Source organism: Ooceraea biroi, chromosome 2 (genome assembly GCF_003672135.1).
Source record: "Ooceraea biroi isolate clonal line C1 chromosome 2, Obir_v5.4, whole genome shotgun sequence".
Taxonomy (NCBI): domain Eukaryota; kingdom Metazoa; phylum Arthropoda; class Insecta; order Hymenoptera; family Formicidae; genus Ooceraea; species Ooceraea biroi.
In genome coordinates, this window is record NC_039507.1 from 9,107,890 (window position 1) to 9,135,790 (window position 27,901).

General features: G+C 42.3%; 1 protein-coding gene across 4 annotated transcripts; it reads right to left on the reverse strand.

Annotated features, from left to right (window-relative positions):
• Nucleotides 1-6,050: 6,050 nt before the first annotated feature.
• On the reverse strand, nucleotides 6,051-27,697 carry LOC105279190 (protein diaphanous). 4 transcript variants are annotated; one of them, XM_011338844.3, is made up of 17 exons: nucleotides 27,052-27,697; nucleotides 25,426-26,291; nucleotides 14,995-15,177; nucleotides 14,403-14,701; nucleotides 14,282-14,302; nucleotides 13,419-13,728; nucleotides 12,980-13,326; nucleotides 12,559-12,847; nucleotides 12,097-12,438; nucleotides 11,856-11,998; nucleotides 11,515-11,779; nucleotides 11,175-11,414; nucleotides 10,821-11,075; nucleotides 10,557-10,721; nucleotides 10,232-10,475; nucleotides 7,845-7,926; nucleotides 6,051-7,347 (listed from the first exon to the last, which is right to left on the reverse strand). In XM_011338844.3, exons 2-17 carry the CDS (start codon nucleotides 25,468-25,470, stop codon nucleotides 7,326-7,328), a joined length of 3,252 nt encoding a protein of 1,083 aa, XP_011337146.1. In that variant the 5' UTR covers nucleotides 25,471-26,291; nucleotides 27,052-27,697; the 3' UTR covers nucleotides 6,051-7,325. The 4 variants fall into 4 exon arrangements, with proteins under 4 accessions (XP_011337146.1, XP_011337367.1, XP_011337221.1 ...); XM_011339065.3 differs by having other exon boundaries at nucleotides 16,861-26,291; nucleotides 27,052-27,696; XM_011338919.3 differs by having other exon boundaries at nucleotides 26,217-26,291; nucleotides 27,052-27,695.
• Between the last annotated feature and the right edge of the window lie 204 nt (nucleotides 27,698-27,901).

The window sequence follows — 27,901 nt, forward strand, 5'->3', positions numbered from 1 at the left end:
TACATATTATACACACGTATGTACACACATACATGTGAGCGCTTATCGCGACGAATGCTCGTGTCTATGCCGCGATACCGCGAAGCGACACGAAGAATCTCTCGCGCTGCACCTTTCGTGGAATTCCGACGATACTCGTGGAAATGTACCGTGACACAAAAACACCGTGCTGCAGGCACCCTGCACCGTGCAGCTCCGTGAGCGTTCCCTCCCCGGTGTCCATCGAGGACGATCGTCGTCGCCATCGTCGGGAAAGGTCGGGGCGGCCTTTCGCTCCGTGTGGAACGCGAGGCGATCGTCGGCGCGATGTATTCGGAATAAACGCGGCCGGCATCATCACGTTATACGGTGATGTCACGCGCGAGGTACGTATTCCCCGGATACCCATCGCTGATGAACGCCGATAGAATTTCGTGGAGGAACGAGCGTCATCAAATACGCGTTATGGGCTTGAGCGATTCCGCCGATTATCGATTACCATCCCAGATAGCAAAATGATACCAACATGCCCGCAGATTGGTAACAAGTTCGATCAGAATCCCAAACCAAAACCGTAGCCATCTGTGTCCGCATTAAGCTCGGGTTCTGCCGACAGAGCCTGCTGGACAGGTAATGTGAGCAGATTGGCAGCAGAAATCGCGCAGAGTCTGTGCACATAACCTGGTAGCAGATTGTCAGCAGATTGAGAGCAGAGCCTGCGCACATAACTTGAGAGCAGTTTGGCAGCAGAAATTGAGCAGATTCTGTACATAATCAGCTGTTAAAATGACCCCTAATCCATACTGCTATTTAAATTGCTATTTTTCTTTATTTTCAATGGGAAAGAAATGCAAAATTGAAAAGAAATACACAATAATAAGAATGAAATATATTGGGTCATTAAGTATGAAACTTTACAAATGTAAAAGCGCCATCTTTAACATTTGTTATCTCAAATTTGGCGCCAGACGTCAATATCAGGTTAGGTTAGTGTGATAGATGTATGTTCGCTCTTCAAATGTCATATTTGTTTGTTCAAATATCTTCATTAGTTTTATTGGTGGATTCTTTTTTATAGAACTATGGAAAAGTCCAAAATTCGTGTGATTTATGAATATGAGTTTCGCCGTGGAACCACAGTGTCGGAGACAGCTCGTAATATCAACGCTGTATTTGGTGAAGGTTCAACTAAAGCAACGGTGGGCAATTGGTTCAAAAACTTCAGAGATGGAGATTTCAGCCTCGCTAATGAGCCACGTGGAAGACCAAAGACGAAGGTGGATAATGATCACTTGAGAGCCGTAGTAGAGTCCGATTCTTCTCAAAGTACACGTGAATCGGCATCGATATTCAATGTTTCCATACTCACCATATTGGTTCATTTAGCTGCAATTGGTAAGATAAAGAAGTTGGACAAATGGGTCCCGCAGGAATTGACCGATGCGCAGCAGGCGCAACGTCTAGAGGCTTCCCTTTCTTTGCTTTCCCGTCACAAAAATGGATCTTTTTTGAATCGAATTGTGACCTGCGATGAAAAGTGGACAATCGTAAACGCTCACATCAGTGGTTGAACGCTGATGAACCACCGAGACATCACGCGAAACCCAACATTACACAGAAGAAGCTTATGGTGACTGTTTGGTGGTCCAGGTCAGGTGTTATCTACTACAACTTTATGAAACCTCGTACATCGATAACGGCTGAAGTATATTGCAAGCAACTGGACGAAATGATGCAACAACTTGCTATTAAACAACCGAAATTGGTCAATCGGTCAATGCCAATCCTGTTGCATGATAATGCTCGACCGCACACTGCACGACTGACCGTGGCAAAGCTACGGGAGTTGGAATTGGAAACTCTCCATCATCCACCATATTCACCAGATCTATCACCTACCGACTATCACTTCTTCCGGAATTTGGACAACTTGTTGGTGGGAAAATTCTTCAATTCTCAATAGGCAGTCGAAACAGCCTTCCGCGACTTCATCGATTCCCGTACTCCTGGCTTCTATAGTAGAGGCATAGACCAACTACCACTAAAATGGCAGAAGTGTGTAGATAACATGGGCGCATACTTCGATTGAAAATAAATCATGTCCATGTGCCAAAAAATGCAAAAGTTTATGTTCTATTTGTAAAGTTTCATACTTAATGACCCAATATATATCCAGTAAAAACAATGTGAGCAATATGGTTAAATTAAAGTACATTTGGCTTGATGTGTTTTTCTGACAGTTCGTTGCATAATCTCTCTCTTATCGTTAATTTATTCTAATCTGAAGTCCGAATTTTGCTTTCGAACTTCAGATTGCTTGCGGTGTGCGTGGACGTTGTCCATGGGAGCCTCTGTGCCGCAAGTACAAAAATTTTCAGAAAAATTAATATTATCTTGCCAAGGCGCGTGTATTAACTTATATAACTTATATAACTGTCAGGCTAAATCTTAACGTCGAGTAAGAACTCGACGTGCGCACCGCATAGCGGTGCGGAGCGAAACCGCATATTCCTATCTGTTTAAATTTGAATTGTGTCAAAAGCTGCAGATTCTGCTCGGTTTCTGCTGCCAATCTGCTCACATTGCCTGTCAGCAGACACTATTGCATTTCTGATAACAGTTTGATAACATCATCTGAAAGGGCAACTTCTGTATAAACTCTGTTGCCTTTCTGACATCAAACATTTACTGCAGACACTGCTCAGAATTTGTTCGTGCAGGTTTGGCTATCTGGGATGTCGATGACCACGGTCATCATGTCGTTGATGATTCCGCGTAAATTCCTTTTGCGTAATACTATTATGGCGAGCGGAGCCGACGAGCATCGGGTGAGCTTGGGTAGATTATCTGGAAATCGTTACGCGCTTGATGACGAGCCGAAATGATGACGAAATTGATTCAAACCGCCGATGAAGTGCCGGCCGAAATGCTGAATTTGAAAATCGCCGGCTGCGATAAATTCGAGTTTATCTCGTTTTCACGCCGTGAAAGAGAAAAACTGATCAGTTCGACTTTTTGTAAGTTTCGATCTCGACTATCGGAGCACGTGATTGGTGCGCGCGAGCACTAAAGTTGAGTAGAGACTCTATAATAATAAGAGTCTTGACGTAAAGCGATCTGGCCGAGAAAATTCTGCGAGAGAGGATATATACGTTTTCATTTCTCCGTTTTAGTTTTTCACGCTCACGCATGCTCAGTCTACCACGCTCAATTTACAACACTGCAAAACATAGTGCAAAATATGTAAAACATTTAAAAAGATAATGGGTGGATGTGCTGTACCGTTTATTTTTTATTTGTGTTGCTGAAATAGAATGTTTATGTTAATGGTAGGGTTTGTGTGATTCAAGTATGAGCGGGAATTGCCCAGATCATATGGGGAAATTCTTATTATAGGATCTGTAAAATTGAGTAATTTATGGAAAACGAAACGGGTTAAGGTAACGCGAATAACGAAACTCGTAATGTGAGAAAACAACGCGCAGTTGTCATTTATGCAGCGACAGCTGTCCTCGTGTAATTATTACGAATCTGCATCTAGATGTGTAGTAATTACACCGTATAATAATGACAGCGATAATAATGCACCATCACTGTTGTTTTTGCATTAACATTAATATTTGTTGTCGTAAAATTAACATTGATATTTGCTGTGTCATTGATACAGTTACAGTCCAATGCTACAGATGGAAATATCGATTCTCTTCTTACGAGAATTTTTTCTTCGAAGTCTAATTTAATATTTCATTAGATAATTTTGACTTTTACAAGTACAGCATTTAAAAATACAGGTTAAATAAAACACATTTAAATATATATGAAGAGTATGGTTAAATATATACTTTTCATAGAGTATTTGCGTATTACTTGCAATGTTTCTTTTTTTAACTATCTCTTTTTCGAAGCCTAATTTAATATTTCATTAACATTAAATAATTTTGACTTTTACAGCTACACTATTCTAATATCATAATATTTAAAAAACAGGTTAAATAATATTTAAATATACAAAGGCTTTTCATAAAGCATTTATATATTATTTGTATTATTTATACTTGTATTGTAATTTCTGCCACAAATTTTGCAGCTATGAATTTTTGCAATCAAGGTACAGCAGCAACAGGAGATGTGAGAGACTTGTGGCAGTCCCGTGAGCAGACGCGAAGGGAAATCGGATCGCCTCGTCCTCGTCCTCGGCCCCGAGAAACGAAGTCATTGGCACGAGGGAGTATCTCGGTACAAAATGGCCAAAGGTATATATGTTTCTTTGGAACGCGATCGATCGATATCACGTGTAATCTACGTGCGGCTGCGTGTGTCGTGGCAACGCGTGACTGCCGGTCACGCTCACGTTCCCTCGATTTCTCTCCGATGCTCAACCGACTCAACGTGGTGTCTGCGCGCACTCGGCGCGCCACGAGTAGAGTGGACTTTGACTCGCGTTTGCAAGAAGTCGAGCTAAACAATGTGCGAGGGGCAAAACAGATTCTTGCATTACGCGCTCGTCATTTCGCTCGATCTGCATTTCGCGACTTCAGATCTCCGCGTAGTAACTTTATAAACGCAGCCGTGTCTAATTCATAATATGATTTTAAATGATGATGACTTTGGGAAAGAGAAATTTATGGCGCTGCAGAAATTTAGCACTAAAAAGAATTGAGCATTGTAGACATTTTAAGAGATCATTTATATTTTTATGAAAATAATTGATATATATTGTCACTGCATTTAGCTTCGGACTGAAGCAACTATAATCTCGTGAATCGCAGAGTGACATAACGCGTCGACGATGTTCCTTCTCATCGCGCATGTTCAATTCTGTGAGATATTCTTCACGACGACACAATGCCGAAGAATGCCAAGAAATGAGATGCACGATAGGTAATAATAATAAAGTATTATTTAGATCCACGTATTCACAATATAGATACAATTAGTGCTTAACTTAAGTTCCCTAATTGAAGTACCTAACTACAAAATCGTTATTAACAAAATGTTCATTCAGTTACGAGATTCGGTCGGTTCGTTATACGCGACTTCTCTGCCGTGTATCTCGTACAGGCGCATTATTTAATTACTTCGTGGAAACGCTCTATCTTTCCCCATAAGATACGCGTGTGCGAGGACTCGTGCTACGAAACATGTACGCGTGCGCGTGCACAGTAGCCACGTAACGGCCCGCCTTTCGTCGCCGATAATGTACAAGGAATGCGAACGAGCGAGCGAGACGACTTGCAACTTGTCGTGAGATGGTGTCCGAAAATCGCGGCCGCACCGCGTATCCGAATGCTTCCGCGATTCTTTGCGGCCTGCGAAAACCGGCTGGTTACATCGCCTTTCGCTAGACATTTCATACGTGCCTCGCATAGCCGCCCCACGCGCGCAGCGTGCCGCTCGCTCGCTCGCTAACTAAAACGCTTCCCTCCTAGCCGGACGGCGAGATTTTTCCCTGCATGCTGCACCGTGCTTCCTCCTCGGATCGAAGTGTCCGGGATTGCTGTTTATGCACGACTTGCCGAACGATTGCTAGTTCCGCGCGCGTTGTTGGAATACTCGAATCAGTCCGCTCGAATTTCTCCGAAAACGGTATGCGGCCTTCCTCGTCAACGCTACGAATCCGCACTTTTTGTGCACTTAAAGTGCACGCGGAAGTCGATGATCTAGTCGATCTCTTGTCGTCATTATGTTATTTGTAGAATTTCCTGTGTTTATTCATTTTGCACGCGCGGTATTTACATTATTGCATTGAGAGAGAGAGAATATTTATAATTTAATTTATTTGCATAAAGATAGTTATACAAACGTTAAATATCGGTACGATATATACGATATATATATATATATATATATATATATATATATATATATATATATAGAATTGGATTGATAACGTTCACATTGCCGCGCATCCATTTTTGGAGATTTCCCGCCCTATCCCTATCTCGCCTCCCCATTCCCTGAGTTTCTTTCACCATCATTGAAAAACTATCGACTCAAATGTCGCGTGCCCATTACCAGGCCCGTTAGTTATCACAAAATACGCACGAATAAGCGTTCATTAGCGTTCATTGCATCGAGCAAGTTGTTTTCCTTAGAAGTAATTTCAGTTCTCCTTGCTCGTAGATTAACGCCGTATCGTTAGTGAAATACTTTCGTTGTAAAAAATGTGTGAACACACAGATAAGTTCTCGAAAAAAGTTGAGCCACAGATAAAGCCGTTGTTAAAATATGCCAAAAATTGTGCGTCAATTCAGTGTAAAAGTCCCCGTGTAGCAAAGTGTAGCTTCGACAATATTATTACTGCAAATATCCTTATTGGTAATTATGTGAGCAACCGGTTACGTAAACATCGAGCTACGCACGCTTCGCGGTCGTTCTATCGGGCCACAAGCGGAGGGATCATTACGGTAAATCGCAATTACCGTTTTTTCCATTTCGTAATGTCGAAAACGAGCGATAATTGCGAGGCCTCCCCCCTCGCAGGCAATAACATCCGCGCGCGCGCAAGGTATTCACTACGTCGAAGAGACACATTTCGTCATGCGTTACCGCTTTCTTTTTCCTACAGCACGAGAAGTCACTCGCTTCCGCGGAAACGAACAATCTTTTTACAAACGCATCATCTCGGGGCGCAGTAATTTCACGGAATCGACTTCGATATGCGCGCTTCCTCCGAGACGAAGTATATTTACAGTGCGATATACATAAATAAATGCAATTTCTATCGTTTGACTGTTCGCGGAGACGGCGAATAAAGACACCGAAGAGAGAGACGTGAGAGAATGCGTGCACTGGATCCGCAGACGGCTTCAATGAATGCCCGAATGCAAAAATACGTTAACTCGACGCCGGCATTTACCATATGTATTTACAAGTGCGTTACTGGCGACGAATACCACTTGCTCTCTCTCGAAATATCTGCCATTTACAGATACAGACATCCGTCCCTCATGAGTGAATCCCGTCGCCGAGCGGTTCGGCGCGAGTATCGTTTCCGTTATACAAATGCATTGGTCATATTGTTTTGTACAATACAATACTTACATACGGAGTGTTTAAATACACGTAAGGAAGACTTTGTTATCTCTCGATACGAAATTATAAAAGTGCAATCGCAAATGCAACGCGACTCGATCTCCACGTCGAAGAATCACGTCGCCGACGTGCAGTTGATTCTGCTCCTCTTCATCATCATCTATTCTCCCTCCTTCTATTCCTGCTTGAAGTGATTTGTATTTGTGCCCTGTGATGTTCCCCATTCACTGCCGTTTTCAGCAAAATTATGCAAAATGCGTAAAGTCATCACAGCAACGAGTTCAGGACGGAAACGAGATGCATTCCGTAGATTACGCCGAACTTAAAAGCTCTCTGCAACAGTAACGGAATGATATATAGGATATGGTGTATACGCGCGCGTGCGTACATGTGTACGAAGAGGTCGAGAGGTCTAAATCGTCAACAAGCACCAGCAAGCAAACAGGAAATATGTAAGGTCAATCACGCAACTTAATATTTTCAAAAGAGAATTATAAAGAAAAAAAGATCGCCGAAGATAATTATTTGTTTTCCGCAATGCGCGCGATATTATTCACACACACGAGATTCGGTGTGCAATTATAAAGGAAAAAAACAAAAAATCGGATGTGCGTACATACGCGATCATTATGCGTTTTCCGGCAATCGTGTACGCGATTAAGATTCAAAGTTAAATCAGCGGCGATCGTTGCTCGTTCTCCGGAAATACAAGCGATTATTATTTCTATGAGGTGCATGTAATGTGCGTGTAAGAAACCAAGCGTGCGATTCAAGCATGACTCGTTCACCCGAAGCATTCCCTCGCGGTTAGCTAGCACATAGGTACTCACGTCGAAAGTTCTCTCCCTAGTAAACCAGATCCGACTAATCCAGTACGCGATCGACTCCTATTTAATTGCGCCCGCCTTTCCGCTGTAAAATTAAAACAGGATTGTGAGCTTATTGTCTGCTCATTATATTAATTCGTATCGTGCTAATGGAACCAGCTGCGATACTTCGAAATAATTAATGGCTTCGTAAGAAGCGTTTAGACGTTCGACATTTTATCTCACATAATTACTGCATAAATGAGGTAGAAAATGATTTTATACGTTGTTTACGTGTGCCTGTGAGTTTTTATCGCAGAAACACAGTGTTACACTAGACGAGATACAACATACAACATTGAACAAGGAAAGCAATACGGAGGCAAGCAAAGTAACTTGTTACTTCATTTAATTAAAGATATACACATATTTTGTACAGAATAGTCTATAATAACATAATCCATCAAAAATTTGCTTTGCGTCACACTTAAAATTTGGAAAATCAGAACAAAAGCATATATATTATAATAATCGTAAGAGTAATTTGCACTTCTTTTTATAAACTGAGTTACTGGAAAAATTTACTTCGACATCGCATTAATATCAAGAAACCCTGTCGCGTAAAATCATATTCATCTAAATCTTGTTCTGAATTCTGTACTTTGGATGTACAAATGAGTAAAGTGACACTGTGAGTAACTACAGAGAGACATTCTTATGTAAATTAATCTCTATTACGTTCTCGTATTTGTTGCAGCATCACGTTTGTTAATTTGCGTGCGTCAAATATAAAATGCAAGACTAACTATTTTCCATTAAATATTATTTATATATTAAGTATCTCAGTCTTTTCTCTGATATTGCGAAAGCTATCAAATCACAGTAAATCGTATCACAGTTATCAGTCTTGAATAGTCGCTCGCATAACATGTGCAATAAAAGATCCATAAACAAAAAAACATTACGTGTATTATACATGACTAGGCAGAAACAAAATTAATCTTATATCCTAAAATAATCTTATTATCGCAGTATTAGCGCGTAAATATTATTATCGCAGCAACAGACACCGACTGAATTATTACGTCGCTTATTTTGAAAAAACGAAGAATTAGGCAATTGATTCTCAGTTGCACTCTAAAGTCTTCGGCAAAATATCTGTGTAACAACGAAGTCACATGTTTGTTTCCTTCTCTTGTTGCTCGATTAAACAGTATTTATAGATGTCTGCCAAAACTTCCATTTCTTCTTCCACGACTTGTACTTCAACTTTCTCGACTTTTTGTAACTGCTTTTCGCGCTTAAACCGCTTGTCTCGAGAGCGGAGAATCCATTTCCAAAACAGACGGACGAGTTCATGAGTTTGCCGGATGTTTCCCCGGACGTGTTCGAATCTCTCGTGCTCGGCGCGAAATTTGGCTTCATCATGTGAAATGGACTGTTCTCCGATAACAGTGCAACTCCGCTCATCTCGGTCAGCAGCGACGGTCGTTGCGCCTTGAATATCTGCTCGGTGCTCGACAATTGAATGGATACGTTCGAGCAGAAGGAATCGTCCCTCAGATCTCGTATGTTACGATTATCGTCTCTCAATCCCGTCAGGTTCTCAAAGTTTTTCGACCGCAGAAGTTTCGCCGGAGTGGACGCCGTTTTGAGCGCTCTCGCGTGGAGAGCGTCACTCGAATTCGACGTTCGTATGGCCGTAGGATTCGCGTCCGGGACCGACCAGTTTACAACCGGCGGCATGGTGATGCTCATGCTGGGTGGGCTTTGGAAGTACGAGTGCAACCTATGGCGCTTCGCGAGGGAATTGCTCGCGTGCAGGCGCTTGCGATTCTGTATAGTGCGACGCACGATGTTGTTTCTTTTCCGTATCTTGCTGACCACGACGCGCTTCTGTTTAACTGGGCTGACGATACGCGCCAGATTAAGGGAGATGTCTTCGTCGACCAGCGAGCTCGAGTCGGCCCAGTTGCCGTTAATGAATCGGGACTCCAGGTTACCGAACACCTTCAACAACACGTCCCTCTTTGGCGTCTCGTCCGACACCTGCATCGCGTAATACGCGCGATTGCAACGGCTGCACTGTCTCTTTTTCTGAAAGAACGTCACCCTGGACTGGTGCCTCGTCTGCTTGGGCGTCTTTTTCGCCTCGTCTATCAAAATCCGTTTGAAAAGCTCGTGGTTCTCCTCCGGGGTGTAGAAGTTCGCCGTATCATTCGCCGCATGTAACCCAGCCACGATCCTGTTCGAAAGCACGTTGCATCGCGCGATCTCATTTGGCGTCACGTTCTCGTACTCGCGCATTAGCTTAACGGACTTGCTTAAGGTATTACTAAATATATACGGTCGTGGCGGTTGGCTCTTCCTCGTCATCGACCCGCCGATGTACGCAGTCCTAGAGAACTTACCGCCAGCTACGCGCGTCTGTCGCTTGCGCCGTTGGTCAGGTCGGCTGAAGGCCGATCCGGTCTGCAGCGCTTCCATCAAGCTGTCCATGACACCTTCCTGCGTCTCGTGCGCATTCATGTCAACCAGCGCACGTTTGCGGGCGGCGCGTGCCGCCTTCTCCGCCTCCGCCTTCTCGTGCGCCTCCCGTGCTCGCCGTTGCTTCTCCTCGCTCTCCCTCAGTTTGATTATCTCCCTCTGCGATTGCTGCGAGAACACACACAAACGCGCCGTTAAACAAGCTGTACGAGTGTGAATGCGAAAAAAATGTTTCGCATTCGTATTTACCAGGAAATTATCTTTGAACGTTTTGATGTCGCTGAAAAATTCTTCGATGGTGTATTTCTGCTTGTCGAAAGAGAAGAACTCGGAGATGTCCGTGTATAGGGTGTCCATGTTCTTAAACATATTCTGCAGAACCTCGTAGGATTCTCTGGCCTTCCTGGCGAATGGCTACGAAGTCGCTTGGTCAAGGAAAGATCTCTGAGCGATCAATATACAGCGCTAAACTCGGTAGATAAGCGTTGTTAACGGCGAAATGATAAAGGATACTTTCATCACGTCTATGAACAGATCCTCGTCGCATTGCGGGACCTTGGCGTTCATGAGATCTTGCTCAAGGTTGCGAATATTGTTCTCCATCTGCCGTAATATCCGTTGAATGTTCTCCATGGACACTCTACTGGCTCGATCCACATGCGCCAACTCCTCCATAAAGTTGAGACATTCCGGGAATTTCACCTCTATCGTGTTCACCAAGTAATGCATCAAGGTCTGCTTGTTATCAATATCCTTCGTACTGGTTAACTGGAAAGGGACGTAACGTGAAAAATAACGTTGACGATAAGCGATTTTTATATAATCTTTTTAATTTATTTAAATTGATTTTTCAATCACAAAACAAACCTTCGTGAGGAAGCTGATCTCAAATCCGAACGCTTGGCCGTTCCTGGAGCCGCAATTCATGTAATTGCCAAACAACAATATCAACTCGAGAATCCGCGCGAACTTCTTGCTGCTCTTTACCTCCTCGCACGCCGCCGTGCCCGCCACTATGTCGGGCTTCACGTCCTGCACGAGTTCCTCGTATCTCAGCATGAAACTCAGCGATCTCAGTCTCGGCAGTAACCTTTTTATCGTAGATATCTGCAATTTTTAAATTCGTTTAACACTTGGTGTGATCAAACGAAGACAAAAGTATCCAATTAACTCTAAATTAATTTCGTAAAATTAGAAGTGAAATTACAGTAACGCAGAATTGCTCCGCCTCGGTCAGGTCATCGTACTGATCCTTGTATATCTGCAACTTCGACAGCTGATCCGGCGGCGGTAGATACTGAATTAAACCTTGCAGTACGTTGTCCGAGATAACCGGTCCCTCGCATCTAAACAGGCATCTCTTCACTTCCACGTAAGGCATATGCTTCAACGTACCGCCAAGAAGGATCGATATATTCTGCGCCGCTTTACTGTCCAAAACTTTGAGATCTTTCACCTTCTTCGAGCTTGACCTGTACCCACAAGGCGAGATTTTTCAATATTCCACGTACACGAGCGTAAAGATAATCGAGACGAGATGAGACTCACTTATCAACTACATCGTCCACTCGTCTCCCGCTTGGTTTCGACGAGAACTTCTGCACGAGGCCGTCCAGTATTTCCGGGCTAGCTAGTTTATCTTCTTGTACTTTCATCCAGAATGATTTCTCCGTTAATTTGTGAGGTAAAATCTAAAATATCAGTGAGTAGAAAAAATGCGCTGTCTAAGGAAGCAGTTGAGCATCAAATTTGTCGATAATAATATCTTCAAGAAATCGATCGCACGTACAGCTTTCCAGTTTGCTCTCTTCAACTGGCCTTCCACTTCCCACTTCTTCTTCGGTTTCAATCCATGAGGCAAAGCTTGCATCGCTGGCGCCGGTGGAGAGAATCCCGCCATCGGTGGCGGTGGAGGTCCCATTCCAGGCATGGGTGGTGGTGGTGGTCCTCCCATCCCGGGCATGGGTGGTGGCGGGGGTCCTTTCGAGCCAGGCATGGGTGGCGGAGGTGGACACGTCATTCCCGGCATCGGCGGAGGAGGTGGACCGCCGCCACCAGGCATAGGAGGTGGCGGCGGTGGTAGTCCACCCATTCCCGGCATAGGTGGTGGAAGTGGACACACGGCAATTCTCTATATATTCATATGTAATGAAACAGCAGCTTTAAAAATATTCAATCTATAGAAATTTGTTTATGTGTGTTTAAGAAAGATTTAAATTTAGTGTTCAAGATTTATCATGTGTAGACTTACGGGACCAGACGTAGACCTTGTCGTCCCTTGCTCCAGCTCCTTGATCTTGTTCTCCGCGTGCTGCAGCTTCGCCTCGGCCTCTTGTCTACTGGCTATAGCTTCCTCCAGCTTTTGCGTCATCTCTACTAACCGGCGTTCCTCGTCGGCCCGCGATTTTTCGACTAGGGTATCGATCAACGGTTGCACGTCGATCTGGAAGCGCTTCGTCGCGCAGAAATCCGGATCACAGCCTGAACGGTGCAAAACGATTTGTGATATGCACTCCTCGATCAGTTTGTAATACGCCGTTCTGAAAATATAAAAGCGTACGAGGGATCAATAAGCGAAATCGCATCGATCAGCGAGAAGATAAACGGAGCCGCGTATCGATGATTCACCGACAAAACCGCGAAGATAAAAATGAACACGTGGATGCACTTACCGTATCAATGTGTCGTCTCGGATAAATAAAAGGTGTTGAAGTATAGACATGAAGTAAGGCTCGGCGGACGTGTCCATCACCATATTCTTGATCACTTCAAAGCAGTCGTTAACGTCGTCCAATTCTAAGCGCACATTGTCAAATCTCTGCACGAATTCCTCGTAATCTTCTTCCTTGTGATCGTTGAAGATCTTTAAATGCGTCGCCAAATCCTCCGACTCATCTCTCTCCAGTATTTCAAGAATGTCAGCCAGTCCGACTCGCATTACTTCATTCCTCAGGTGTAAGCGGAAATCGAGATCCTCGGCGGACGATATTATCGAGTTTATGAGCTGAAGGCATACTACCTGCGACCCACGATAAAATTTTGTAAAAAACATTTTCTTTACCAAGTTTTTTCAAAGTTCTAAATGTGAAATAAAATTTATTCACGGCGTACCCTTAAGTTTTCATTCTTCTTGTTCATCAAGCCTTGTACAATCGGTAGAAATCTCTCGCGACTCTTAAATTCGCCATTCATGGTGATGGCGTCCAAGACCTTCTTGTGGCTGTCGCTTGATATGAGGCACACCGCGCCGAGCAGTTTCACGGCTTCGGACATCACGGACGGTTTCGTCGGCTCCAACGACCTCGCCACGATGGTGAGAGCCTCGTTATGGGCCAGCATCTCCTTTATACCGACGGTATTATTCATAATGGCCTTTAAGCAGCGAATGCACTCGTACTGTATTCGCTCGTAACGGTTATCACTACGGAAAAACAAATTTTCACATTAATAGGAAATAACGTGGCCCCAATTCGCGTTGAATTCTCTCATAAGCAGCACGCATTATGCGTATCATGCAAGACTGAAATGATAATGAAAACTAGAAATATTTCACTAATTGAGCAACACGTGAATTAAATAATTAAGTAATTAAATCGCGTATTATGTAAAGGCTTTTTGATATCCAATGAATAATATAAATAGGGCCAACAGAAGAGATTATTAATTATTAACATACAATTCTAGCTTTAATATATTAATTATAATTATATAATAATATATGTACGCATTTATATACACATTGAAATTTTGTGCACTATCAATCTCTTCGGGCTTTCATTTGCTCCATTTACATTACTAATTGTTTCAATTTTTTTCATAAAAACTATAAGAATCATGAAACAAAATCATTGTTGCTAGCTAAAAATTTCGCTCGTCATGTAGAACGTCATGTAAGTGGTTAAAGAATATCAAAGTGATGAATATTTCCGCAAAACAAGGAATTCAAGCGAATAATATATTTTTACGGGAATTACCTATCGTAATATATGAAGGCACTGGAATAGAATAATATCAGTGTTAATGATTACTCGAATATACGTAATTATCAATCGAGCGCTATTCAATAACTCATTCATGCGCGTGGAATTCACTTACTTTCGGTAACACTCATTTAGAGTGGCCAGGACCTGCTTGAGCCCCTTGGTGCCGAACTCCTGCACCCAGCTAAGCGGATTGTTGGTGAGCGCGATCCTGAGGGATTCAATGCAGTTGTAGATCTTGTTCACGCTCAAGTCAGGCTGCGCCAGGTATTGTATGTAGTCCGCTGGTTTGTCGAATTTCGATCGGTTGTCCTGTATACTGCCCTTGTAGTGCAGCACCAGCATTTCCCTCTTCTTCGACTCCGATTGTTGTCGCAGGGGCTCTTTCTTTTCCTCCGTCAGATTCATATTGGCCTAAGGAGAAAGAGACGATTAATTCTTTCCGCTTTTAAGATATCATTTGTACATTTTATCACATTTTCAAGTGAAATAAAGTACATTACATATTTTCAAGCAAAAAAGAGATATTAATAAACAATCCCTGGGAATATATGATTTTTGTACATTATCAAATCAAAATATAATTTATATGGAAAATTTATGTAATGGATTATTGTATGAGATTTGGCTTTAGCATTGCTAGAAGATGTTTCTCTGTGCGAGTTTAATCATCGTACGTAAAACGAGTATGTGTGACGTTTACTCACCAGCATTTCTTCAAATCTGTCGTTTACCGTCTCTTCATCCATCCTCTCGATGATGCAACGTTGCTGTTCGATCTCGTTGACATCCTCGCCGGAGTGCGGCCTGGGCATGGTGTTGTGGCCCGAATAGCCGCGCGTACCGGCACCCCGACCCGACTTCTTCGGCCGGCCGAACCATGTGTCCAACTACAAGAATAATTTTTTTAGCGTCTCAGTTCATCATTTCAATTATCTATTTTTTCTGAACAAATCAGCGTGTTCGAATTTTTAACTGTAGCTCCAATTTAGACATCACTTTAGTGCAATCATGCTGACTTTCTGAAACGACTTTCTTATACAATAAACAGTTTTTAATATTTATACTTAATATTTCTTTGGGTCACAATAATAATAAACGATCATGTCGATATAAAACAAGATTTATGAATCATGAAATCCGTCACGTACTGAGAGAACTGCGGATCTAAAAATTCACAGAACTGTGGAAACAAATATCTGGTATAGAGAACGCAAGAATCTTGAAACTAGAGATTTACGAAATAATCTATAGATCATTGTAGAATTTATGAAACCAATGAACTGCAAAATTAACATCCAAATGGGGCGAGGAAAATAAAGAAACCTCTCGATCGAATGCAAATTCAATCAAGACTCCACGAGATCGTTTCGATAACTACATTCCGATGCTCGAGTGCCATTGTAAACGTTTTGCTTTGCGGTGACGCGTGCGTGCAACAGTCAAGCTCGCGTTTTACGACGATGTAATCGTCCGGCGACAACGTCCATGCTAGAAAATGTACTTGCATAGGCACAGTAGCACCTCAATGCTAGAAAATTATTAAAAATAGATTTAATGATAATGAATGCTTTCTCCACCGCGACTTCTGTCGAGATTCTACCGTTTGACAATACGTCGGGATCTTTTCGACGCCGGAGGTAATTATCCCGTCCACTTACCGCGAGATAACTGGACACGCATTTACACGATACGCAACGCATTTGCAGATGCACGGAGGTATTGAGGAAGACCACGACCGAGACGTTCGCCACGTCGCCTTACCGGTTACTAAACCACCATGGGGAACGTCTGGCTCCGAAATCCGAGGATTGCCGTGAGGTGTGACCGGACACCGGAATCGTAATAGGCAGACGAACGTGACACGAGATAACACGTGTGCGAAATTAATTGCTGGCATTATAGATTCTTCGATCGTCCGATTGCTGGGCAAGACGGTTAAATAACGAGCGTCTGCGCGGATCGAAGCGTTAAGTATCGGTCTTTCGTGGCGTTCTTCTTGCAGGATTAATGCTGATGTTTGTTAATTTGTGTGTTGCAACTTGCAATGAATGACAACGCACGATATGATGTATCTGTGGAATAAAAAAGGCTATACTCTTTTTTAAATATATTTTTTGCGTGGGATTTTGATGTTGTAAGCGTGATGTTGCGGAAACAGAATGTGTTATCGTTGATAATTAATATCTCAACTCTGCGATAACGAAAAATGCTAATAATGACATCGATAATAATAGCGCATGTGTCATAGATGCAACATTCTCAATTTTTATTGAAGAAAAAACTGAATAATAATACGTATCGAAGTTATATAGAATAAGTTATATAGCACAGCGATTTATAAAATTAAGTATTAAGCAATTGATTATTTTAAATTCAGCAATGTCTTAAATTCTTTGCATTCTTCGTCTACTCAAGAGCTCAAACGGCCATTGATTGCACCATGATTCACAACGCTCAGACTTATATTTATCGACAGGCGAAATCAACGAAGCCACTTTTACTTTTTTCTCATCAAGAGCTGTCAATAATTTTTATCTCTGCAAATCAATTTACGTTCAAGCGAGGCTCACCCAGTCCGTGATCATTGCGGCGTGCTTGCGATGATGCCACTTCAGGAACAATTAATCCTTCGGCGAGCGACGACGTATGACTCACTTCAGACACGCGTAAAGGTCGCGTAAGTCCAAACCGATTTGAGCTGATGGACGCACCTTTATTTTTAGGCGGACCCACGCAAGCTCGTGACACTTTTTCGTCTCATACTTCTCGCGACTTTTTCCACGGAGAAGGCACTCGTCGACGTGCCGAGGCGATGTGGCAAGCTGACTGTCCCGACCCGCATCGTGCCGGGACAGCTTTTATCGACTTTCGCAGCAGTCCAGCAGCTTCGAACGCGCGTTATTCCTCTCGACGGAAACACCGGCTGACGTTTCCGTACGGAACACGGTCTACGACCGTAATAATGTGCGGGAACACACACTCTGTAGTCGTGCGTTTGCACTCACGAACAACAATACGGTCGTTCGCGGTAGCTCGGTTGAATGCGGGAGAGATGATGCGCGGGATGTTCGATGATGTACAGGAGAATGAAACACGTCACGCACAAATACGTGTACGCAATTGTCGCGCCGATTAGCGTGGATTTAACACGAACCGATCAGAGTCGGCTGACAAAGAGGATATTCAAAATAAATAAAAAACAAGTATCGTAACAAATGAAATTGCCTCCCGGCAATTCGATTAATGAACCCCGAGACGAGAGTTCTAGGCTCAAGAAGCTCAGCAAAGATGTTCACTCCGTCGAGAAAAATCCGATTTAAACAATCTGAACTGAACGAACGAATTATTGATAAAAAAATATCGTTTATATAACACTAATCATGAATATCACGCATTTACTAGTAACGGAAATGTTACTGGTACATTACGTCACGAGAACATTTCGAACGAGAGATCTTTCACGGAGAACCGCAGTTCTCCAGACCGAGGACTTTGCGATCAATTTCCACGTTGCATCGCACGTTCACCACTAATCACCGCTGCAATTACTCTCACGATTCTCCCACGTGGCACGCCATGTCATCGCACGCGGCTCACGCAATCGCGCGTTCGCGAATTGTCAAGGGTGGATTCGGATGACAGCGAGCAGGCTGACAGCTAAAGCGGGGAGGACCCGCGCTTGAGGAAGAACGGCGACGAACTGACCGGTTGCGATCAGCTCGGTTGCACGCTGGTCCAAGACGCTTGAATGCACGCGATATTCCATCCCTTCCCTGCCTCCTACCTCGACCCGTTCATACAGCATGAACATTACGCGATGAAAACGCGAATCGTTTGTTACATTGTTAATTGAAATGCTTGCCACACGATACGAACACATACATGGCCTAGCCCACGAAAAGTGTACAAATAAACTGACTATTGCGTGGTATTTCCTTACATTAGATATACTGCAGATGGAATGTGGCCTAAGCGACCTTCTCACTTTCTTCAATTAGCGTGATTAACATATCAGTGGTATGTAACTGCAATCCCATTTTCTATAAAACGAGTCTTAATAGAATAAGAGTATTGTTACGCTATTTATAAGTGGTATAATTTATTACTGTTATCTAGCTTTTGTGAGTTAAACTTCGTGCAGTAAAAATCGTATTTTTCAGTTTATTAAATAAAAAAGTTTTTAGACAAATTTAAAAAAGTGGAAAGTAATAATTAACTTATGTTAAATAATTATTTTATTAGTATTTCTTTCTTACTACTTACTAATTTGTTACTAATTTACTAATTTGTACATTATTATTTGTTAGTTTTATATTATTCACTATTGTTTCCTTTTTATAGTTTTGATCATGCGGTGTTAAACGTGATCTATATGATTTTTCTGAGTTCCTCGGAAGATTAAAACTGGAATTGACATTATTTCGTAGATTCAATTGTTACGGACGAAAAAAATTATTTTTAATACGTTCATAGTGGCACATTCACAGTTTGACTCGACGCGACGAAGCGATTCGCGACGCAAAATTACCACAATTGTAGAAAGTGCGCCCGCTAATCCCAGACTTCTTTGATTACAAAAGATTACTGTCACACCTCGTGCCTTCGTGTTCGTGATTTATTCTATATTGTATTTTTATATAACAATGAGCAAGTTTCATAAATTTTCCTTCGTCCACGGATCAAGTTGAGGTCGACTTTTCTTAATAAATAAAAAAGCTGATTTCAAATCGCCTTTTACTGTTTCACATATCATCTTAAATATATCTGTAATAATAATATTCAAATTCAAATTATATCACGATAACATGTATTTTAAATAAAGCTGATAAGTTTTAATGAAGAATTAATGAAGAAATAAAGAAAAATTAAAACTCATTTTCGTTGCATTCCTAAACCTTACAGAAATAAAAAACATTACTAACTGTAAAATTAAATAATTATTAACCATGAGAAAGCACCATTCAACGTACAATGTATCAAGAAAAAGAAATTAATATCAATTTTACCAAAATGTTACAAAAAAGTCTCATGAAAGGAGAGAACCTATAATGCTCTGTATGCTCAATATTCGCTATGTGATCGGCAGAGATCAAAGAAAGATCCAAAGCGGGTACGAAGGAATACAGGAAAGATTCGAACGATTTATCGCATACCGAATTTCAGCGACTCAGGCGTATCAAGTAATTTCGTAATGCGTGATCGATGACTCGCCACTTCGTCATTTGCCCGTTTCGCATCGCGAAGAGGCGTGCCTGCGAGCGCGCGGGCAGATATAGTATATACAGTCGGTACAGTTAGGCCGTAACGTAAGATTAACATAACGGGGCATCGTGGTGGGATTAAAGAAACCAAAAGGAGAGAAGCCCAGCATACCCGAGACGGCGCATATCCTTACGGTACGCTCGGTATCGCGGAACCGTATCTCCTCCGCGCTGACCGCTTATCGGAATCAAGCTCACCGGGCCTGAAATTCGTAAGAAGCGTGCTAATTTTTCGACAGCTGATCTCTCTTCCGCATGTGGGTTCCTCCACATTGTTGCTGTTGGCCGACACAATCAGCGCGTAAGTTGTTCGCGCACCGCAGAGGATCAGGATCGGGTTTCTGATGTCTTCTCGCGTTCAACTATCTTGGTACATGAATCTTCGGCACAGCGACGCATTATATGCATGTAAACAGCGTAGGAGGGAGATATCATGCTGGATGACGTCAACAGCAAGAGAATTCAAGAAAGCAGGATTGATTAAATATAGAATTTGTAATAAATAAGAAGTTAAAAGATATCAATCTTCCGTGGAAGTTTTTATGTAATTAATATTGGTGAACTTTTATCAAGATCAATGTGAGGTAATATCTTCAGAAATTATCTCATTACGAAATCATATTGCTCCGTTTATGTTTCATAGTTAAGTTATTTAATTTTACGGATAATTTAAGCTCTTAATTATACACCTACGTATCTTCACTTTTCCGTGCTGTTGTAACACAATTTCATGTTAATCTAATTTCCTAGTTCTGGTTTTCTCCTCGATGAACTCTTCCGCTATAGAAAGAAAAACCCGGAGCATTGTATAGCGACGACTCTATATCCACGAAAGATCGTTTCTTTCGACATAAATCGCAAGAAACTTTCTCCTTTATTTTCTCACTACTGACGTTATGATCCCAGATGGTGGGTCTATTCTTGCACCGCTGACGTCATGCTTCCAATAAGTTTTCTTGATGACAATGTTTTTAAGTCTTTTATCTTACTTCGGCAACAAATTCCATCTCCCGATTCAAAGCAAACTGACCGAAGAATCCGGTGATGGTCACGATATCTTTTTTCTTGTTTCGCGGAATGTGCCTCCGCAAGTTTCTGCTTTATTCACCCCGAGATTATTCTGCTGCACTCAAAAAGTATCTGACTCATTAAGAGGCCGTACGAAGCTTGATCGTCTTCTTTTTTCCAACACGTTCGATGTTTTTTTATCAGGCAATTCAAAGGCGACTCCTTTCACGTCGACCACGTAGTTGACCCCGGCCGAAAGGATACGTCTCTGTCGTGAATCACGCGGATCCTTACGTACCCGCGGAACGCGCCCGACCGGCTACGTCACGGCTTCGAATAGACCAAGGTTCTGACACGTTAAAAAAAAACACAGTATTTGTCACTGATCACGTGTTTGGAAAAACAGTATGGGATATTATGAACACAAATTTACGTCTCTGTCAAACAGACGCTTTTAACGACGACTGTATCTCAAGTTCAGTTTTTTTTCCCCGTAGCAATATGTTATAAGTAACCGTGTTTTATTTTCGATGCTTTTGACAAGATATTTTAGAGGCAGCATTAATCAGATAAATATAGGTATCGCGTTGATGTTAATTTCTTATGAGAGATGATCCCGTTCCAGTTTTAGTGTCGCGCTTTAATCGCAATCATAAAATATAATTGCATTTAATTATCGCATCCAACGCATATTCCGTATAATAAAAATTTTAGCTATAATAATTACCACGCAAAAGCTGTTAACACTTTGTTTGCAATTGTAAATGCAATTTTGCAAATTTTGCTTCTTGCATCGGCTCACGATTTAATGCAACGAATAAAGATCCGTGTCGCCAGATTTATTTTCGACATTGACACACGGCCTTCCTGCTGCTCGCGTTGATGTATACACGTATCCTCGATTCCCCCATGGAATCAAGACCATGCTCGGCACAAACTTGACACGAATTCGACAATAGTCCTCATATGTTGTCTTTAATCGCGCGTGTGCATGTAACTACAAATGAGTGTTAGTGCTCGATAGGGAAGTTGCCTTTTTCATCTTGCAATCCTTGGCATTAAGGACTTATCTATGCTCTGTGGAATGCAGCACGTTTGCACGAGAGGCGGCGAGCGATCCAAATCAATAGAACCTAGACGATTAACTACATTACTCTCATCTAAAAGCCCGGTTTCACGTAACATTATTTACGTCATGTTACAGGGAGAAACGTGTTACGTGCTATTACGTACGAATAAAACATCCGTTACCATAACGTAACCGCAAAGTTTCCAGGCTATTCAATCGAGAGATTTACGCATTGCGAGAATTCAGAGATATCTGAATTTCAAAGCAGGAATTAATCTTGCATAATTATGCCATATCGCGATAATAAATCACGATTATCGGGAAGCAGGCATATTTCTGCGTGAGCGGAAGATGAATACTGCGTGTCATGAGTACCAGTGTTTTGAGGCTCAAAGAATATGTTGAAACATATAATGCGGAATGAGAAAATTTTGTGGTCTTTGAATTCGACACGCTAGTTAGTGGGTCTGTTTTTTATTCCTGCACTGCTGAACTGGTGCAATAAATTAGAGTGAGAAAAAAATATACTTGTCTCACTTTAACATAGTGCACCAGTTCAGCAGTGCAGGAAGAAAAAAACAGACCTATTGTTGCATTTCGGCATAGCGTCGTGTTACGTAATGCTCTATATACGCAACACAAACGGCCACCTGTTCTATCGCGCCGCTGTTAAATGGTCATGCGATGCGGCAATGGTGAAAACGGCCAGATCAAGAAAAATCCATTCCAAAGCAAGCTTATCGAGGTAAAGATAGATAATATCGAATTATTTAGCATTTTAGAGATCTCTTCAAGTTGATGTTAATCTGATTTAATCTGGAAAGAAATCGTAAATGGGTAAATAGGGTAAGAGGTACAGTTATTGATAGGGATACAGTTATTGACACATTAACTCTTTTAACTTAAATTTCTCGTCACATGCACGACGCTCGTACGCAAAGTTTATATGCTCGTACAAAGTACCTTTTCGCCAACAGATTTACTGAGTTATCTTAGATTTCTGTCATTGCGTTTCGAAGCGGGCAGCAAAACCATGCACTGATCTATTCGGAGCATCGCCAAGAGCGGGTCAGTGATTGTTTTTGCTACCGCTTCGAAACGCAATGACAGAAATCTAAGACAACTCAGTAAATTTGTTGGTGAAGGAGTACTTTGTACGAGCATATGAACGTTTCACACAAGAGCCATGCATGTGTCGAGAAATTTCAATTAAAAAAATTAATGTGTCAATAACTATATCCGTGTCAATGATTGTATCTCTTACCCTATATATTATTCTATATAGGAAATGGAAATAAAGACCAGAAGATAGCATCGTCAAGAATTACGATTCTGATGCGTGCTATATCTGCTTGCGCATATAAACAGAATATATGCAAAATATTCTTATCAATACCGCAGTGCTCACAATGAACAAAAAATGAGCACGTCTCATTCCAACGTCTGCAGAAAGAGATTTCATTTATCTCATCGTTCGGCGAATATATTCTGTGTCCCTTTTTAAGAATTAGAAACGAGATCAGGAACGATCGAAGCTGATAAAACCGACATTCTCCACCATGAATATCTAATAAAATATCTAATGTTTATTCAGGTTGATTAAGACGATTCAATTCTTGGAGTTCCACTTTCGTACATTTCCTTTTCCTACTTTCGCATCTCTCCATCGCAGCTTCTCCATCCGTTAACGGGAGCAGGAGGCGGCGCATTGTTTCCGCGCGTTCCCCGGGAATGAACTGGTGGTTTTAATTATTCCCGATTAACCGGAAGAAAAAATACGCGCGTGGTTACGGATGATATCACTTGCGCGAGCAGTCGGGGCGATGACGCCAGCTGCTCAATCCGGCCTTCTTGCACGCAAGGGAGACAGAAACAGAGAGAGACCGAAACGGTGTCACGCTGAAATTCCGATGGGCGTACATACGGAGGCCGACCATGGGTCGATCCTCCGTTTCTTTTTCTTTTTGCGACCTACGCGCGCTTGTTTCGCCGAGAAGATGATCTTCGCGTCTGAAAGGTGCGCGCCTTGTCCTCGCGCGAAATACAAGCCGCGCGATGCTCGGTTAGCACGTCTGCGCGCCTGTTTTATTTTGCACGCGCATATAACGTGCTAAATGTGGATTTTTTAATTCGGCCGCTTTTGTAACGCGAAGCTGGAGAGAATCGTGTGCACACGCACGAAGGTGTTGGGTATCCCGGCGGCCCTATTCCCACGTGATATCCTCGGTCGAGAGAATCTCTCATTGCGCGCGAATTAAGGAAAGTGATAAAAATCGCTGCAGCAGCAGTCACTTCGCTGCGAGATTAATTCCGTCAACGTGGCTGCGTTCCTGCGGTCACTTGGACACTTCTGTGCAAAAAAAAAAAGGATAAGAAAAAGTCGCGCAGGGAAATAGGCAGTTGCAAAAAAATGCTTGCAGGGAAATTGACAGTTGCAAAATATGCTTGCTACGCGACGCATGCTTTAATTTATGGGAACTGTAATTACATATGCACGAGCTGTGTCCGGCAAGAACTCATTGATCTTTCCGGTGATAATTGATATAAATGCGATTTGCTTTGGGCATCGCGTGCTGTTCAGGCACGTGGTCTGTTGCATCAATCGTTGTCGCTATTCACTGAACACTAAATGCTGCACGACCGCAAGTATCGAAAGGCAGCTGTCTGCTTTTTGCTCGGAGAACTTTCAGCGTGCAATGACTTTACGTAAATGATTAAAAAAGGGGGGGGGGGAATTGCTATCAACGTTATGTGAAGGCCGTTAACGATAAAATTAACGATCGTAAGCGTGACGTAAAGTTTGAAATTTATACGATGATCTTTATAGGCGCGCTCGAGTAAAGTGCACGCTAACGCGGCTCGAATTTGCGCTGCACCTAAGGTCATCGTTGCGTATATATGGGTATGCTTTTTGTGCGTGTCACTCTTTACTGACGACTGCGTGAAATTACGAAGCGACGATATTCGGTTGGTTTTGTTTTCGTTGCAAAGTTTCCGTTTTTCGCCGGCAAAGTTTATTAAACTTATTAATTCACGCGCATCCCTTCTAATTAATTTTGCACGGTTTAAGAGACAAGCGAGCACGTGCTGTAAAAAAAATGGTTCGTTGTAGTATTTTATGCAGCACGATCGGAAAATCACGGTGAGTAATCAAGAATATTGATAGTAGTTTTATAATAATATCCCCGAAGGTCATAAAATTTTAATCGAACGATAATGCATGCCTACGTCGCGAGGGAATGCTGGTGTCTGCAGAATATATCAACATCCTACGAAGAGAGAAATGGAAAGAGCAGAAAAATTGTTGCGGAAATACGAGGTATATATGACAAACGAAGAGAGGACGACTCGCGTTGCGTAAATGCACGAATCGTGCGGCGTTTTCTGCGTGAATGCTTGTACCACGGTGACATAAACAGTGACAAATACACGATAACAGAACAGGAAACTCGTCGTGTGCCCACGTATAGCGGGTATATCGCCATAGAATTTCTGCGGCGTGCGTTTTATCGCGTTCCATGAGACCTCATGCGCATCATTCTTGTCGCGGGTCTCTTAATAACAAATTTCGCACGTTAATGAATGACAGAGATGCGCTTACTGCTCAGTATTGCCGCAGTATGTCACCGCGATATCACACGATTATGCAAGATTCTTATCTTCTACTATTTTTTGAAAGTCACGCATCTGTTTTCGCATATGTAAATCTTCTGATTAAATACGATACAAAAAATCTTGCTATTTTATTAAGATTAATTTTCGGCAATTGATGTGAACGATCATTTCTTGATTCCTACCTCGGCTTTCTGATACCAGCTCTTCCTCCTTTGAATGCTCGACATTTTGCGCTCTTTCGACGTTATCGGAGCACACACCTTACGAGTCTGAGCACCATCGTTGTATCGCGAAACGCTTCGCACGAATGACGACGATTAATCGGAAAAACGATTCGTGCGATGATACGAGTTAAAAAAAGGAATTGGGATTTGCGGTGCACGACGTCGTCCCACGACGTTATTTGCGACGCGACTGTGACACATAGGTAAACGGCAAAGCGTTCAGTTGATAATGACTATCGTTCCGAAAGCTATTAAGATAAGGAACATAAAAAGGTATCGATACAGGTATCATATCGCATCGTATCTTGCAACATACGCCTTGCTAACGAGAATCGAGTACCGTAATTAAAAATTGAAAACATTGACGTAGAATACTTAAATACGTAAGGCGTACGTATTTGCATCTGCAAAGTGTTTGACATGCTGTTATTACTTCCGTGTGCAATTCCAAGATGATTCAATTACTGCAGTTAGACGGAGCACAATTAGATTCTGGAGTGGTTGTTATTTTTGGTTCTCATGTTAAATCCCTGAGGCTTGAAAGAAAACCTTGGGGCAGTATGCTATTTTTTGCAATATGTAAACAATCATTACCACAGTTTCAATTCATCTTGCTGATCTATAGTCTTTTATAATCTTCCCCAATAAAATTGTTTTCAATATATTTTATATCTCTTTGACAATTTTTCTCAAGTTGGGAAACATAACTTTCGTTAATTGTAGCGTTGAGTATTAACAATTTTACTCACAAAGCCAGTAGGTTTCTCCCTTCTATTCGCCATGATCCCTGGAATTCGTTATCTTCTTCGATGCATCTCTTTATTCTGGAAAGGATTGCAAAATATAATCATTTACAGAAACTCTCTACTTATCTAATAAATCCTAATCTAAATTCTAATATTTCAAAGGTATTACAGTCTGTCAATAATTCATTTCTGAATAAATCTCTTTGGCTGTATTCTGCTCTAAGCACATATACGTAATGTAACAGGTGGTTTCTAGGCCACTGCTCCTTTTATCAAAGACACATAAAGACATACGCGATTATCATCGCACAAATATGTACTAAAGCAAGAGTTAATCGCTAACATTAATTATCAAAGAAAATAAAATTTCCTTTTTACAGAACATAAAAATATCGAATAAAATCCTACACGCATACTGGCATTACAATCGCATAATTCGTGCTGTTTCAGTAGTTACCATGAAACTCTTTATTTTGCGCTTTTTTGTGTCAATGCAATATTTCAATACCATTCTCGTTTATTCGTGTCATTTAAAGAAAAGGAGGCGTCCTCCTCTCGATCGGAGCGGATCCACGGTACGCCTGACAGAAAAGGTTAGTCGCGAAACGCGGTTGAGTTCTAGGGAATGTCAAATACTGCGTGTGCCAATGTTGACAAAGTAACAGAAACGAGCAGGGAAAAAACTCGGCCTTGGGCCGATTGAATCTTCCAGTATTTGTTAAACAACAGGCACATCCTCCGTCGGACAGAGGTTAAACGCGCGACAACGTATCGATTCGATTCGCGTTCGAGATCCCTCAGGCGTACCGCGCGGGCAAGCGTCTGCGGTTTGCGTTACCTGAATTTTCACGAGCTCCGTTCTCGCTCGCGCTGAATTTCCGCGCTTCACGCCGGGGACGTCGGTCGTTTCGCCGTCGCGTCGTCGGTTTTCCCTTTCCGCGAGTTCGTCGCGACCGCACAAGTCTGGCAAGTGGCACGCAACTTCGCGAATTAAACGAATGACACGTGCGCGCGCGCGACTCTTCACGCGGCTCGCGCTGCGTTTTCCCCGAAGCGTTTCCGCGAGAAACCGCACCGGAGTCCGTTAGCTCGGCTCGGCCGTTACACTTATCACGATTCCGAACCGTACGACCGACGCAACGTGCGAGCGCCAAGCAGCGGCGACCACTGCCGCCAACGCACGGGACCGAAATTCGCGACGCGCGGTCGCGACCCAGCTAACCTAATTTAATACTTTCGTTGCGCGAAACGGGGCTATAACTTTTTCCTCGGTTCTCAGTTGCGACATAGACGATACGTTCGCTCGCGGTCGGTCATTTACGGTGCGGCGGTTTTAAATTGCTTCGGGGCGATCGATCTCGATGATCAATTCCTACGCAAGCCGCATTTTCATGAAGTCGTATCGTCCAAACGCACGTTGTACGCACGAAGTGACGGTTCAGATTTCGTTTTACACTTTATTTTGACGAATTCGGTTTTAATTAGATAATGCTAATGTGTAAACTCGAATGCTTAACTGAAACTCCCATTCGCCTCTCGTAGAGAGAATTAAGGGGATGCTGGAGCTGCTAGTGAACTTCTTCGCGACGGTGCTGCCATCGCACAATATTTGCACAATAAAATGTTTTTTTATTAAAATTTGGCAATTTGTACGCACAGAATCGCTGTTGAGCGGTGTTTGGACACAA

What these genes read in the sequence shown, in the direction of transcription:
- LOC105279190 (XM_011338844.3), bottom strand. Translation starts at nt 25,470, where the DNA reads ATGTCGAGCATTCAAAGGAGGAAGAGCTGGTATCAGAAAGCCGAG. An exon ending in GTGGACGATGTAGTTGATAA is followed by an intron (nt 11,780 to 11,855) that starts GTGAGTCTCATC and finishes TTGTGGGTACAG; the next exon opens with GTCAAGCTCGAAGAAGGTGA. An exon ending in TGTTCATAGACGTGATGAAA is followed by an intron (nt 10,722 to 10,820) that starts GTATCCTTTATC and finishes GCGACTTCGTAG; the next exon opens with CCATTCGCCAGGAAGGCCAG.